Source organism: Halichoeres trimaculatus, unplaced genomic scaffold, assembly GCF_033239565.1.
Source record: "Halichoeres trimaculatus isolate MK-OKI-2021-1 unplaced genomic scaffold, fHalTri1.1 fHalTri1_scaffold_10, whole genome shotgun sequence".
Classification (NCBI taxonomy): Eukaryota; Metazoa; Chordata; class Actinopteri; order Labriformes; family Labridae; genus Halichoeres; species Halichoeres trimaculatus.
Genome location: NW_027437187.1, coordinates 1,956,360 through 1,972,308, shown reverse-complemented (window position 1 = coordinate 1,972,308; position 15,949 = coordinate 1,956,360). Strand labels below are relative to the sequence as shown.

The 15,949-nt window shown below is 42.6% G+C and overlaps 1 protein-coding gene across 1 annotated transcript; it reads left to right on the top strand.

Moving 5' to 3' along the window:
* The first annotated feature begins 5,771 nt into the window (after positions 1-5,771).
* On the top strand, positions 5,772-10,080 carry LOC141796151 (uncharacterized). Its single transcript, XM_074677119.1, has 2 exons — positions 5,772-6,650; positions 8,509-10,080. Exons 1-2 carry the CDS (start codon positions 5,772-5,774, stop codon positions 10,078-10,080), a joined length of 2,451 nt encoding a protein of 816 aa, XP_074533220.1.
* Positions 10,081-15,949: the final 5,869 nt, after the last annotated feature.

Below are 15,949 nucleotides of genomic sequence, written 5' to 3'. Positions count from 1 at the left end.
AATACTGTGTGACACGCAGGGAACTTTTAGCCATTGAGAGAGCAATAAGTCACTTCAAGTACTATCTGTGCGGCCTGCCTTTCACTGTCAGGTCAGACCACTCAGCTCTCCAATGGTTGATGTCATTCAAGGAGCCAGAGGGGCAGATCGCGCGGTGGCTAGAGGAGCTGGCACCGTACACCTTCAAAGTGGAGTACAGGGCTGGAGCATGCCACGCCAACGCTGACGCTTTGTCCCGCCGCCCCTGTGCTCCTGACGGCTGCTGGTACTGTGAAAGAACGGAGGCCCCGGAGATGGAGCTCCACACCGAGGAGTGTGAGTCCATGCTCAGTGAAGACCAGCTGGCCTGCAGAGCAGCGCAGGTTGTCGATACAGCTGAATGGCGAGTGCTGCAGGAACAGGATGCTGAATTCAAACCAGTGCTGCAGTGGGTGGATTCTGGACGGAAGCCCCAGTGGAATGAGGTTGCCGGTGCTCACCTGTCACTAAGGGTCTCCTGGAGAAGTTTGCAGCGCTCAGACTTAAAAACGGGGTGCTTCAGAGAGCCTGGAAGGTGCTACAGGGGAAGAGAGGTGGCAGGTGGTGGTCCCCAGTGCCCTAAGAGAGACTGTGCTAGGGGCCTGTCATGGCACGGCCGGGGCAGGGCACTTTGGAGTCTCCAAAACCCTTCGCCGGCTACAGCAGAGCTTTAACTGGGGCCAACTCAGGCGGTATGTGGAGGATTTTTGCCGCCGCTGCGATCTCTGCACAGCACACAAAGGCTCTCCCAACCAATCACACGCCCAGCTTCAGCAACTGGCAGTGGGAGCCCTGATGGAGAGAGACATAATGGGTCGGTTCCCACGCTCAGACAAGGGGAACCGTTATGTTTTGGTTGCCATGGACTACTTTACAAAGTGGCCGGAGTCGTATGCCATTCCAGACCAAGAGGCAGACACACTGGTGGAGGGCATGTTTACCAGATTTGGGTCAGCTGAGACCATCCACAGTGACCAGGGGCGGAACTTTGAGTCGGCTGTTTTTTCTGTCATGTGTGAGCGCCTGGGAATGGATAAGACACGGACCACACCTCTGCACCCACAGAGTGATGGGCTCGTGGAGCGGTTTAACAGGACCCTGGCGAAGCAACTGGCCATCCTCACTGCAGAACACCAGCATGACTGGCATGCACCTCCCCCTTGTTTTACTGGCCTACAGGTCTGCTGTGCAAGATTCCACCTCGTGCACACCTGCCCTGCTCATGTTGGGACGGGAGCTGCAGACCCCAGCGGAGATGGTTTTTGGAAATCCACCAGACACACCAGCAGTCCCACCAGGGCCGTAATATGCCAGGAGGCTACAGGACAGGATGGAGTCGGCTCATGCCTTTGCCCGTGATCAGCTTGAGAAAGCAGGAATAAGACAAAAACGGAACTACAACCTGAGGGCTAGAGGGAGAGACTTCAAAGCTGGCGATTTGGAATGGGTGTACAGCCCTAGGAGAAATAAGGGACGCTGCCCTAAGTTGGATTGCCATTGGGTAGGGCCCTGTGAGGTATTAGAGAGGTTGGGAGAGGTGGTGTATAGGGTTCAGCTGTAGAAGAGCGGCCCTTCACAGGGTCAGGCTGGCCCCATACAGAGGAGAGGCACGCCCACTTCAACGCCCCAGGCCCCCCAACATCCCCTCAGAGAGGCGACACAGCGTCAACCATGGACTTCCCGTCTGTGCCGCTGCAGGATACTGCAGGGCTGCCAACAAGGCCCCAGAGACAAAAAAAGGCCCCGGGCCACCTCAAGGACTTTGTTTGTAACCCCTCGGGGCGAGGGATTCAGTAAGGGGGGGAGAGGGGGGGGCAGTGTAACAGCTGTCCTATTTGTTCTGTGTTTGGTGTGATGTTAGTTGTTCCTACAGTGTGTTGGGTCAGTGAAGGCTGTGAGCGGGAGTGCAGCAGGAGGGAGGGGCGATGGTGTGTGAGTGAGAGTTGGAGCTGAGAGAGAGCCTAGAGACGGACTGAGAGACGTTTTTGAATGAAAGTTGGTTGCTTTTCTAAACTCTGTTGCTGACGTGGTCACGGCCAACAGTGGCCTGTTTATAAAGAGTTGTTCAACAAATCAGCATCATCCTTAAGCGGCCGTTACAATATGAATTGGCTCAGACTGCCATCTACTGGTCGAAAGGGAGAAAACGTGCTGTTCGCTGGCTCTTATCAAGGAGGAACAGCGTGGATGAGCATTGGTTCTACTCCAAGCTCTTCCCAGACCACCGCATTTCTCACCCCGTCTCTGAGAAAAAAGCCCAGCCATCCTGCAGAGGAAGTTAATGTCGATCTTGTCAGGTCAAAAGCCATATCGTCAACACTTTTCATGAAGGAGAACTAAATCATAGCCAAGCATTAACAATCTCAATTCCACGCATTAAATGTCTCTTATTGTCTCTAATAGATATTATTATTATTATTATTATTATTATTATTATTATTATTATTATTATTATTATTACTAAGATAATCATAGCAGTGTACATAATAAACACTGTACAAAAATAAAACAGTAATTTAACCTAATATATCTTTTATTACCCATTTATCAGGAAGGCTTTTATTTTGGTAGGAAGTCCAGTTTACCTATGATCGCGCTCTCCCGTTTCTTCGTTTTTAGGCCTGAAACAAAAAAATGAAAAAGGAAAGTTCAAAAGAAAAATTCGGCCCTAATTTGGTTGTGTTGGTTTTGTTTTTCCTTTTTCAATTCAAAAACAAAAAAAAACTTTTTTCGTTTTTGTTACAAAACGAAAAAAGGAAAAAAGGCTCCATTTTCGCTTTTTCTGTTCATTGGTATTGACAGAAAAACGGATTATACTAATGTCTCCTGACCTCCCCTGACCGTTTCTTGTTTCTGTTCGTGTCTTTTATACCAAGGAAACAGACTGATAAAAGGTACCTTGGTCTTTCATGAAAATCTTTAAGTGTATATATTTTTCATTTTCATGGGTCAGTTATAAACTGGGGGTAAATTTCCAATGTCACTGTTTATGAAGAAAAAAACAGTAACAACAAAAAATAAGCAAAACGTCCTAAACCAACAAATTTGAAAATATGATCAATTTTTGAGGACTGGGGATTTTTCTTTTCAGATTAGGCTAAACTATAAATAAGTTTAGAAATAAAACTGTTTTTGATGCATTGTTAGTTTTTCACATTTTTTTTTCTTTTAGTATAAAAATGGTGACATCATAACTGAATGGGCAGAGATAATATTAAAAATACTATTGAGTATTCAGTTTTGGACTGAAGTTAATTGAAAGATCTGAGGAAAAATAATAAACCAAAAAATCTGTTTTTTGTTTTTGTTGTTGTTGCAGCTTTTGGTAGAGGACATTTTTGTCCTCTTATGTCCTCAAAGTGTTGTACATTAAAGCAACCCATGAGGGTCCAAATGAATTTATTCATCACAATGTGAAAATGTGCTTCATCAGAGAGGACACAGGAACAGAGTTATGAAATGGAAGGTGAACAGTAGTGTCTAAAGTGGCACAAGTTATGTATTATTATTGTGTATTGAAAAAATGTAGTGATATATCTGTTGTTAATGTGAATCATGAATAGGTGGTTGAAGCAGTAGGTTCCAGCACTTGCAAGAAACTCTCTATCACAGTCTCCCTGGAGTCTGGGCACCCCTAAAAGTCTGGTCCTAAACTGCCTCTCATACACAAAATAAATACTGATTGGCTTTGCTTTTTCTCCTCTGATTGGCTAATCCACAGCACAGGTGTTCGATGAAAGGTTCATCTTTTAGCAATCAGGGAAATTTAAAAAAAAAAAAAAAAAAAAAAAAAAAAGAACATCTCCATTTCACGGCAGACTGCACTCAGCATTCTGGTGCTTTGCTGCCATCTATTGGAGTCTGGAGTTATTTCCCCCAATTACATACAAAAATCTCCTCGATACAACAACCATTGTGGAATGGGCACTAAAATAGTCTGCTCTAGTTTAAATATTTGGTTGTGGTAAAAGTGTCTGCCTTCAAATCTACTTCAGTTCATGTGGATGGTGTTGCGTTTTCCCTTCATGCGGCCACCAGAGGGCAGAAACACGGTGACCATGACTCTACGCTGCCAGATTTACATTAACGAAGAAGGTCACCTCCTCCTGACATATGAGCTGTGTCCCAATTCAGGGGCTGCAGCCTACAGAGGCTGTTGCCTTTATTTATGCCATTATTATTATTATTATTATTGATATAGTATAGAATCACCATTTACATGAGAGTGAGGCAACAATGTACATTTTTAACATTTGATCAAGTGCTGGGGGGATGATAAATAAAAAAATATAAAATACAAGCTGCTGAAATGATTTAATGTCTTTTTTGAATTCCCTGTAAAAATAAAAATAAATAATGAAAAAAAACACCAAGTAAGTTTTTTTCCCAAGAGAATTTACATTTATGAACATATTTTTATATAATAAAGAGAAGATTGATAAAGAGCTGTTTTTCATCAGTATATTACTTGAAAAGAGCCCAAACAGCACATTTTCACACAGAAAAACAAGATATTCTTTCATGTTTTAGAAACACAATCACATAGTTGTTGCCAGAAATCCTTCATATCTGGATAAAACAGGACTCCTTTTGGAGTTCGGCCGTGTCCATCATGTTCCGCATTCACGCCCAATGAATCTTGGGATATGTGAGGCTATGAAGGATTCACCGAACCCGTCCTTCTTGGCCCCCGAAACGGAGGACGGATTCGTTGGCCGCATTTGGAGGAGCCTCCCTATTGGGACAGCCTCTGATGCACCACTGTGATGTAATCAGTCTTCAGATCCAGCCTCTGTAGGCTGCAGCCCCTGAATTGGGACACAACTGAGGTGTAGAGCCCTGGGAGCGTCTCAATGCGTTCATTTCCTGCCTCCTCCATCCTTTCTCCTCAGTGGCATCGGAAGTACTTTCTTAGTCGCCATTTTGAAGACTGTTCCAAAGGGCCTTTTTCAAACCGCCCTACTCACTCCCCCTCCATGACGGAGTGCAGTCCATCATGGAGTCCCACTTGCAGCTGAATGAAGTTCACTTCATCAGGGTGTAGGGTATAAATACAGCTTTGGGACAGAAACTTCACTAGATCTCAGGCAGAAACATGTAAAGAAAAATGGAAAATAAAACACAGAAAAGTCAAAAGAAACATACTCCCACGCTTCTTTGGCTGCATTTCTTTTTCTAATTGAAGAGTTTCTCATGTTTCACTCTGGCTTGTATGAATTCTTTTGTTTTTGTGACAGTCCCTGTAAATATTAAACACTCAAATAAACACAAACCGCCTGAACAAATACAAGGCAGGCCTTAATCAATGAGACGTACATCTAAAGTTGTCATGACAAACACTAAATATTTGTGTTAGTTTAACAGTGTTTATGCAGGCACATATGCGTGGAACTTACATTTGTACGTTGCTTCCTCCATGGCTGACACCGGACACAATTTAGCGCTGCACATGTTCAGTGAGTCGACATTTGTGCAGACTCACTTGTGGAGGGTTTTATACAAAAATATACATAGAAAGACTAGATAGCTTACAGACGCTGTGAGCCAATGAGGGCTGACGTCGTTATCCTGATGCGCATGCGCCACCCGGCAGACACACAGCAAAACTACACAGCAGAGCTGCCGCTTTTATCTAGTTTTTAAAGGTTTTAAATGCTTTTAATGCATTGAGCCTTGACTATAGGGTCTCTTTTAAGTTGTGTTTTTAACTGGATAAAAGGTTTTAGTCATCGGACTATCGGATTTCACCGAGCATGGCTAACGCCTCGGCTAATGCTACGGCTAACGCTAACTTACCTGCAGAGGTAGGGCACCAACTCAAAAGGGCCCACAAAAAGATCGCTGATCTTCTGGAGGATATTGGACGGCTGTCGGACGAACTGCAGAGGAAGGACTCATTGCTGACCACCCTCAAATCCCGGCTCCCGGCGTTGACCAGCTGGCTGGAGACCACACAGACTGGTGAACTACAACACCATAACACTATCGCGGCTCTGAGGGACACCGTCATCTGGGAGCCTTCCTCCTCCAGCGGTCAGCGGCCCTCCTGCTCTACTCCGAACGGTGGGGCCCTCTGGTCCGAAGTGGTCGTCCGCAGTCGGAAACGGGCTCCTGGCGGCGCTCCTGGCAGGGCTCCGTGTGGAGTCTCCCCCTCCATCGGCATCAACCTCACCAACAAATTCTCAGCTCTTTCCATGAGCTCGGAGCCGGCGGTCCTGGGCCCTGCTGATCCCGACGTCTCCCAGCTGACGGACGCGGTGCCCCGGCTGACAGACACCACAGCCTTCCCCCCACTCAGACCCGCCAGTGACCACCGTGATAGACGTCCGGCACCGGACCGTGCGGTGACGGGCCGCTCACCTCCATCCTCCCGCCCCTCGTCTCAGCGAAAGCGGCTCCTCAGGGACGCGGTGCGCTGGCACACAAGGAGTCCTCACCTCCGGGCGCCTGACGGAGATGGCGGGGTCGCCGAGCCGGCCGCTCACCCCGGTCAGCTGGCCACGACACTCCTCATCGGGGATTCCCTCATCAGGAACGTTCGTCTGAGGGGGGCGTCCACCCTCTGTTTTCCTGGCGCCACAGTCTCAGACATAACAGAGAAAATCCCCGACGTCCTCACCTCTCATCCGCAGGTAAACAAGATCATCATTCATGTGGGCACCAACGACACCTCCAGACAACAGTCCGAGCTTTTAAAACGTGACTTTACGCAGCTTTTTAACAAACTCCAGCAGCACCAGCTGAGTGTTGTTATCTCTGGCCCCACCCCCACCTGTGGAAGGGGCATTGGCCGTTTCAGCAGATTGCTCAGCCTGAACACCTGGCTCTCCTCAGCCTGAGGCACCCACAGAGTGGGCTTTGTAGATAACTTTGATGTGTTTTGGGAGAGGAGATACCTTTTTAGCACAGATGGCCTACACCTGAATAGAGCTGGAGCCCGTGTGCTGTCTGCCAACCTGGCCCATGGTTTTCAACACTCACTCCCCTCACTGTCAACACATCACCCCAATAATACACAAACTGAACGGTCCACCCCTAAATGATGTCCCCCTGGTCCCACTTCCTATGTTTTTAGTTCCACCTCTGACACTCACAATACTGGACTTGGGCCCCCTGTTTTCACCAACCACTCATCAATCCCTGTTATTATCACTCATCGTCACATAACCAGACTTCATCATGCTCATTCTGTGAACTTCAATAACCTCAGGCCTCTCCCAAAACATCAACAACCCACCAATACAGACTGTAACTCACCTGTCACCATCAACATGGCACTTTTAAATGTCCGTTCCCTTTTAAACAAATCTTTTATTATCCGCGATTTGATTTTAGATAACAAGTTAGACTGTTTGTTCTTAGCTGAAACGTGGCTGGGTACAGACGCACCAGTTATTCTCACTGAGGCCTCCCCACCAAATTTTAACTTTACATTTTCCCTAAGAAGTGGCAGAAAAGGTGGTGGTACTGCATCAATAGTCAATAGTTCTCTTAAGACAAAAGAAATAAAATTTGATCAGTACACCACCTTTGAACATCATGCAATTCTTTTTAACAGTCCTTCAATCCTGTGCATCACTGTTTACAGACCACCAAGACATGATGCTGCTTTTATCAGTGAATTTTCTGAGTTTTTATCCATAATCCATGCCACTTACAATTTTATTATTATTTCTGGTGATTTTAACATACACATAGACAAACCTTCAGACTCCATGGCAAAAGAGTTTTTAAATTTACTAAACTACTTAGATTTTAATCAACATGTCACGCAGCCGAGTCACGAGAGGGGACACATATTGGATTTAGTCCTTAGTTATGGACTGTCAGCCAGTGTGTCCTCTGTCGTTGACTTGGCTGTGTCAGACCATTACTGTGTGTTTTTTAATATCACCAGTTTTATTCAACGGGAGACCTCGGTGAGAACTGTCAGGAAGCGCTATTTTACCCCGGAAGTGGCTGCAAATTTTATTGAAATATTAAGTAAACACCCTCCAGCTCCTACACCTACATCCTGTGATTTTATTGTTGAACATTTTATAAATAAACTGAAAACAACAATTGACCTTGTAGCTCCACTAAAGACAAAAAAGGTACTGCCAAAGCGCACACCTCCATGGAGAAACGAGGAAATTAAAAAATTAAAGAGAAATTGCAGGGTAGCTGAGCGGAGATGGAGAAAAAATAAGATATTCATTAATCATCAAATATACTGTGAGCAACTTAGAATATATAATATTGCTCTCAGACATGCTAGAACAAGCTATTTTACTAAAATTATCACGGATCATAAAAACAACCCAAAAATTCTTTTTAGCACCATTGATCTTTTAATCAACCCTGTTTTTAACAGAAACCAAATCACCCCTTCAGACTCTCTTTGTGAAGGCTTTGCAGACCACTTCAGCGGTAAAATAGATTTTTATAAGAGCTTCTATTTTTAACCAAAATACTGTTTTTAACACCTTAGAAAGCTTGTTTTTCCCTGAGGAAACACTGGACAGTTTTGCACTGGTTGATGCTGAATTGCTTGGTAGAGTTTTCTCCCAAGTAAAACCAACAACCTGCCTTTTAGATCCTATTCCAACATCACTTTTTAAATCGCTTTATGGTTTCCTTGAAGTTGAGCTTTTAAACATGGTAAATTGTTCTCTTCAGACGGGCTGTTTCCCTGCTGATCTTAAAACGGCAGTGGTGAGACCCCTCCTTAAGAAGAACAATTTGGATCCTGATGTTTTTAATAATTACAGGCCAGTGTCCAACTTACCATTTTTAAGCAAAATTCTAGAAAAAATTGTTTTTATTCAGCTGAATGATTTTTTATATAAACATTCCATTCTTGAGAAATTTCAATCTGGATTTAGGACGAACCACAGTACAGAGACTGCCCTACTAAAAATTGTTAATGATTTTAGGTGCAACCTGGACTTGCACAAACTCACAGTCCTTGTGCTACTGGATCTTAGCGCTGCTTTCGATACAGTGGACCACACAATTCTTTTAAATAGACTAAGACACCATGTAGGCCTCTCTGGTACTGCCTTTCAGTGGTTCAGTTCCTATCTCACAGATAGAAAATTTCTGGTAAGTCTGGACACATGCTCCTCAAGGACCCATGAAGTGAAATGTGGTGTTCCCCAAGGCTCAATTTTAGGCCCCATACTTTTTAATATATACATGCTCCCACTAGGAGATGTCATCAGGAGGCATGGTATTATGTTCCATAGTTACGCTGATGATACACAGCTGTATATATCCATGTCTCCTGATGACACAGGGCCCATTGATGCCCTTTTTAATTGTATTCTAGACATTAAATCCTGGATGGCAGAAAACTTCCTACAGCTCAACCAGGGCAAAACTGAAGTTTTAATTATTGATCCTAAGGCTCAGGGAGAGAAACTTTTTTCAAAACTCCAAACCCTGTCTTTAACTCCATGCAATCAGGTTAAGAATCTGGGCGTCATTTTTGACTCTGAGCTCAATTTTATTCCTCATATTAAAAGTGTAACTAAAACAGGGTTTTATCACTTAAAGAACATAGCCAGAGTCCGCCCGTTTCTCTCCCGGGCTAACACAGAGACGCTAATGCATGCTTTTATCTCCAGTCGTATTGACTATTGTAACGCCCTGCTTTCTGGTCTTCCAAAAAGAAACATCTCAAGTTTACAATTATTACAGAATTCAGCAGCTCGTGTGCTGACGAAGACCAGAAGGCGGGCTCACATTACCCCGGTTTTAAAATCACTGCATTGGCTCCCTGTGTGTTTTAGGATTGATTTCAAGGTTCTTTTAATGGTTTTTAAATGTCTTAGGGGTCTTGGACCTTCTTATCTTTCAGAACTACTTTTACCATATGAACCCTCGCGGACCCTGAGATCCTCTGGCACTGGCCTCTTAATAATCCCTAAAGCTCGAACACGGACTTACGGTGAGGCATCTTTCCAACATTATGGCCCCCGTCTGTGGAACAGCCTGCCAGAGGACCTCAGGGCTGCAGAGAATGTTCATATTTTTAAAAGTAGACTCAAGACCCACCTTTTTAATTTAGCATTTAATTAATCCCATATTTTTATCTGTTATTATTTATTTTTTTTATTTTATTTATTTATATTATCTCGCCTTTTTACTTGTTACTCTTATTCTATTACTATTTATTTCATTTACTAGTGTTTTATTTATTTATTTATTTTATTCATTTTATGATTGTTAGCATATGTAGTTTTATGTTTCTACTCCATATCTCCAGTGTTTCCTCAGCAGGGGGCTGCCTGCACTGGGGGCTGCTGTTGGCTCTGGCTGGGATGTCTCTGTCTGTGGCGGGCGTCGTCTTGGCCAGGTGGGGGTCTGCAGCAGCGTTTTGCTGCAGTGGGCCCCTTGCTGGTCCTGTAGCGAGGCATGCCCGGGTGGAGGCGTCCTGGCTTTAGACTGTGGACGCCGCCCAGTGCGGTCGGCCTCCTGGCGTTTCCTGACCTGGCTCCTCTGTACTCAGCCACACGATTTTATATCTACACATTAAAATCATGTATTGTGTGTGCATATGTATGTGTGTGTGTGTGTGTGTGAGTGTGTGTGTGTGTGTGTGTATATGTGTGTGTGTGGGTGGGTGGGTGGGTGGTGCTTTGGGGTGGAGTTTGAATGGGGGGGCGGGGACTGTTTTTAACATGTATAGCACTTTGTGCTGCATTTCTTTTAATGTATGAAAAGTGCTTTATAAATAAACTTGATTTGATTTGATTATGTGGCGGCCATCTTACCTAGGGCCTGCAGGCTCACTGATGACATTAATGCCTATGGAGCATGTACTATTCGATTAACCATAACTTGCTCAATTTTCAACTGATTTTTAAATGGTTTGATTTGTTATAAACACCAAAGATGTACTTATGTGACTGCATATTTTCCCTGGTTCATCATAGTGAAAGCACTCTGAACGTTGGCAGGCAGGTCTTTGAGTTATCCTATAAGAAGAGTGATGCCAAACAGCTCCTCCAGAACAGCAGACGAGAGCTGAGCCTCCAGCTTCTCATAGGAGTGTAACAGATCTGCATCTATGGTGTTAGAAGGTTCCAGGTATCTGAAAATGAACAAGTGACAATGCATGTCATGCACCCATCAAACTTATTTAAAAACATGATATTGCTGCATGCAGTAAAAAACATGTGATGTAGCAGTAGTTATTTTAAGGGTTTATGTTGACCCACCTGTGCAGGAAAACTTTGACATACTGAAGAAATGAAACACACTGTAGTCTCAGGTCCTCAGCTTCATTATGGAGATTGACCTACAACACATAGAAGATATGTCAGCGTTATTCCCTAAGATTAGAAAAAAAAAATCCCATAGTTGTAGAATTGAGTTAGCATGCCGTTAAACCCATAGATACATCTGGGTAGTTAGTCTGTGGACACTTCTAAAAACAGCCGATTGCAGAAAACCCCTTGTAGTCAAAGAAGACTTGGAGGTTGAATGCCATATTTCAGGCAGCTTGATCAACAGTACAGAGTTGGGGGTTTACCAACCTATTCTAGGTGTTAACAGATGCTAAAATCCTGTCAAATTGTAATCTAAAAACTGTGATTTGTCTGATAACATTAAACTGTGATATTCATTATAATCAGTGTTTAAATTGTCTTACTGAATGGACATTCAACAGTCCAAAGTTCTCATACTGACATGAATAGCAAGTGTCTGATTATTAGCTGGTAAACAAAATCACCCTGGAACATGCCAAAGTCATTAGAGCGAGACTGCACCAGCATCTACAGCCTGTAAATCTTTTGTCTGAAAAAAAAACAAAAAACAAAAACAAAGATAAGTAAACAAAAACCAGCAACATTTCAATGAATCAATATCAATCAATCAGTGTGAATTAGCAATAGCTGTGATCTAATGTTTTTACCTCCAGAGGATATGGAGTTGTGGCAACATATTGTAACATTAGCTTCAGCAGTACATTTGTACTTCCAACAAATAAAATAAAATTTAGTTTTAACTCTCCCTTGCCTTAAGAGACCAAAAAGGAGTTTTGTTGATTCCACCAAAGCCGTCTCAGGCTAGACACCACCCTGTTGGCTATGGCTGCCTTTTGCAGCAGCTCTCTCTTCTTTCTTGTAAATTTTTCATCTCTTTTTCGTAGTCTTTGTATTTGGAGTGGATCATTACTTTGTATGGCTCATTTTTTGGTCATAGGCACCAAACTTTTTGTGGCTAAAGCAATATTTTTACTCCTTTTTCTCCTGTGTTTGTCTGGAGATCCTACATGTAACCATGGCTGCATTGTTTACATGTGAAATTAGCTGTTGGCAGTCTATAGCATGTCAATGCTAACTGGTGTAAGGCCTGATGTCTTCCCTCAAGGTGAGGAGAAGGAGGTGGGGACGGCATTCTGGTTCTCAGGTGTGAGCTTAGAAGTGACGACATCGACCTGTCCTTCCATCCATCGTCATTGGAAACTTAAGATCTTTCTCCAATAAGATGGATAAGCTAGCCATGCTAACCCAGCAACAGAGGGAATATCAGAAGGCAGAGTAGCATCATGCTATTCACAGACATGGCTAACAGAGCTAACAACACACACCAACGCCACATTGGATGAACTTCACCTGCTGTGAGCAGACAGGATCCAGGAGACAGAGACTGAACAGACTGCTGGGGAGGCTCAGTCCTGGACCCTGTGGAGGTGGAGGCTGGCTGAACTGGAGAGTGGTGAACGGGATGTCATCATCTATTTTCTTATGGACCTTTGTGCACTTTCTGTACACTTTCTTACTTTGGCTTTCTTGATTGCTGCTGTGACTTTAATTTAGTTGTACTTGTTACAATGACAATAAAGTTCTATTCTATTCTATTCTATTCTATTCTATTCTATTCTATTCTATTCTATTCTATTCTATTCTATATTTACGGATGATTATAACCATGGACTTTCATATTGAATTAAAAAAGTAGATTGTAGAGCATAGCTGCACACATACACACGGTGAAATTAAGTAGTCTGTGTTTATGTGAAACATTTAATAGTTTGATATTTTATATGTCTAATTAATACATATATGTAATATAAAGGGGAAAGTTGACTCACATGATATTTTAAGCTTAAACTGAACAAATAATGTATGGACATTATATGTGATTCATATTGGTTCAATTTACCCCATGACTTTTGGTTCATCTTGCGCCATGACCGTCATTTTGATAAAACCTAATAGATTTAATGATTCAGAATGATCTTTTGCTAAATGATTCACATAGTTCTATAAATTGCATATCACTAACATGCGTAATATATATGTTTAGACCTGGGTCCATTTGCTTTAGCATAAAAATAATTATACCACAAAAGTCAAAGAATTCCACAGCAAGTTGGAAATAATGTTTGTGTTCTTATTCTAGGGTCTCGTGACAACTCGTGACAACTCATGTGTATAGTTTTAAAGATCAAGAGGATGGTTCATTCATCTTACCTGTCCTCCCCTACATATATTCTATTATACATTTTTTAATACACATTCAGTAACATGACATCAAGGTTTCTTTTATTAACAGGTGTGCACAATTACAAAAAAATTCAACTGTTTTTCTTTGCCCTCCTCTCCCTCGCCAAGACTTTGCTCTTCTCCCGCTGCAGTTTCCGCACTGTTGCCAAGGCTGCATCGAGTTTGGCCTTTATAGCCTTGGGGCAGGAAGGCAATGCATACAGGTGGTCAGAGGCCTCCCTCTTCAGGCTCTTTCTCCTCTCTCCAGTGGCTGTCTGAGGCTTTGGAAAAATATATCAATAATGATAATAATAATGAGGACAGTATTAACGGTAACTTTTTAACAATTCATGTTCACCTATCAGTGCTGAGTTCAATACAATGGTATGTTCTTTAAATCTACAAAATGAAACCCAAATCAGTGTTCTTTTTATAAATTGATTTTAATAAATTCTCTTGGCTAAAGGTAAAATTATGTTTTAGGTCCCTTGACAAAAATGTCAGTTATGATTGTACAGGTTTCCTACACCTTGTTGTAGTTACACATGCTTATTCATAAAAGTGTATGAGTGACATGAGCAAGTGACAGCCTGTGGTTCTCAATCCTTTTACACAGATTACCACCTCAAATTATATTAGGTTCTTCAAGTAACACCATCATATCCCTCCCTGGGAACCACTGAGATAAATCATTTAGGTCCATGGGCAGGCTTTCTTCTGCTCTTCTAGAGGCAGCAGTGCTTTTTGTTGCTACTGGCTAAAATATGCAATTAAATGTTAAAATGTCCTTAATGCACAACATTTTATGTATTCCTAAACTTGCAGAAATTGTGAAAATACGTAAATTACATATTCTTGTTGGCCAATGATACACATACCATTTGGAGATGAATAGAATAGAATAGAATGGAATAGAATAGAACTTAATTTGTCATTGCAACAAGTGCAACAAAATTGCAAAAGCCCTTTAGTCAGTGCAAAACAGTTAAAAGTGCAAAAAAAAGTGAAAAAGCTGCCATGTATAGGTGCATTGATAACATGGAGGTAATTGTTATGTTGTAATCATTTGACGGCTATGGGGTATTGATTTCAGCCTTTGTTTAGGACCCTTACAGCTGTTGTGTGACAAAGTGATAATTTGGTGTACTTAGGGGAAATCACAAACAACGCCCCCGAGGGACTCAAGTCCCCAAGGATGAATAGACAAAGTCTAAACCGCCCAAAACCAGGGGCACACAGGTGAGTATTGAGGAGGCAAGAGACGTGGATTACAAAAATATGCTTTTATTTTATGTTACCAAAGGGAAAGAAACTGAAGCTGAAAAGGAGAAAAAGAATTGTTAAAGCAAATGAAACAACCCAACCAAGAAGTGAATTAAAATTATCCTTAATTACAATATTATCTATTTTTTTCTTAAAAGGCCTGGTAAAAAGGGATAAAAACAAACTAAAATTTGATTGCTAACCTAAAGACAACTAAACCTAAATGTGGAATGGACACCGCATGCGCCGTGCCAGATGTAAACAAACGCAGGTAGTCTGCCAGGACGAAGAGACACGATGAGAACTAGAGCCTTATTTAGCGTTGTTTTTGTGTGAAAGTAATGCGCTGAAAATTCTCTAAATAAAGTGTGAATGCAGACCCATAACAGATTTTTTCTGTGGGAGTCCGTTTATTTGTGTTTTTGGTCAAGTAAAATATGGCCCCGTCTGAGTGCAGAGGAAACCGGCAGAGGAGCAGGGAGGGGGTGTTTGGTGCGAGCGCTCTGGGCTTCTGCTGCACAAAAACACTGCTGTAGGGGTCATTTCTGCCCTAAACCTTGTGATAGGACCCAACTTGTTCCATCCCAGAGTATCACTTTAAAGCTCTAACACAGTCTTTTTTAGTTCTTTGTTTACCTTTTTAATTTTTCTCATGTTGGCTGTGAGAGTCTGGACAGCGGATTTAAGTTGCTTGTTTTCGGCGCTAAGTTGAGTTATTTGTTCATGACAGAATTGTATGTTTATCCTCAACTCTTGAAATTCTTTGTGCAAAACCTCAACAGGAGCTATGCGGGCCGCTATCCTGCTGCTCATCTAAATGCACCTTTGCTTCATTCAGCGCTCCACACCTGCGGGGTGCGGTCTAATCAGCACCAGATGTCAGTCCTCTCCTTGATTACTTCATGCAGTACTAAAAGAAAAATACTAAAACCACTCTACAAATTAAGATGCATTAAAATTCACACAAAAAACTACAAACTATAAAAACTATGGTGAGGTGTGATAAACTGGCACTGTGACATTTCTCCCCCGATTTTTGACAATGTTCATCCCGACCACTAGTCCTTGTTCATACCTGTCTGGTTCATTACCTAAATTACTACGTTGTGAGCGACGAAGAGGCTCAATATTAGGGACTGTTGGTCTTTGAGGAGGGTCAGGTAGGTTGGCCAGAGCTGGGCCTGGTGCCT

What these genes read in the sequence shown, in the direction of transcription:
- LOC141796151 (XM_074677119.1), top strand. Translation starts at nt 5,772, where the DNA reads ATGGCTAACGCCTCGGCTAATGCTACGGCTAACGCTAACTTACCTGCA. An exon ending in TCCTCACCTCTCATCCGCAG is followed by an intron (nt 6,651 to 8,508) that starts GTAAACAAGATC and finishes TTTTTCCCTGAG; the next exon opens with GAAACACTGGACAGTTTTGC.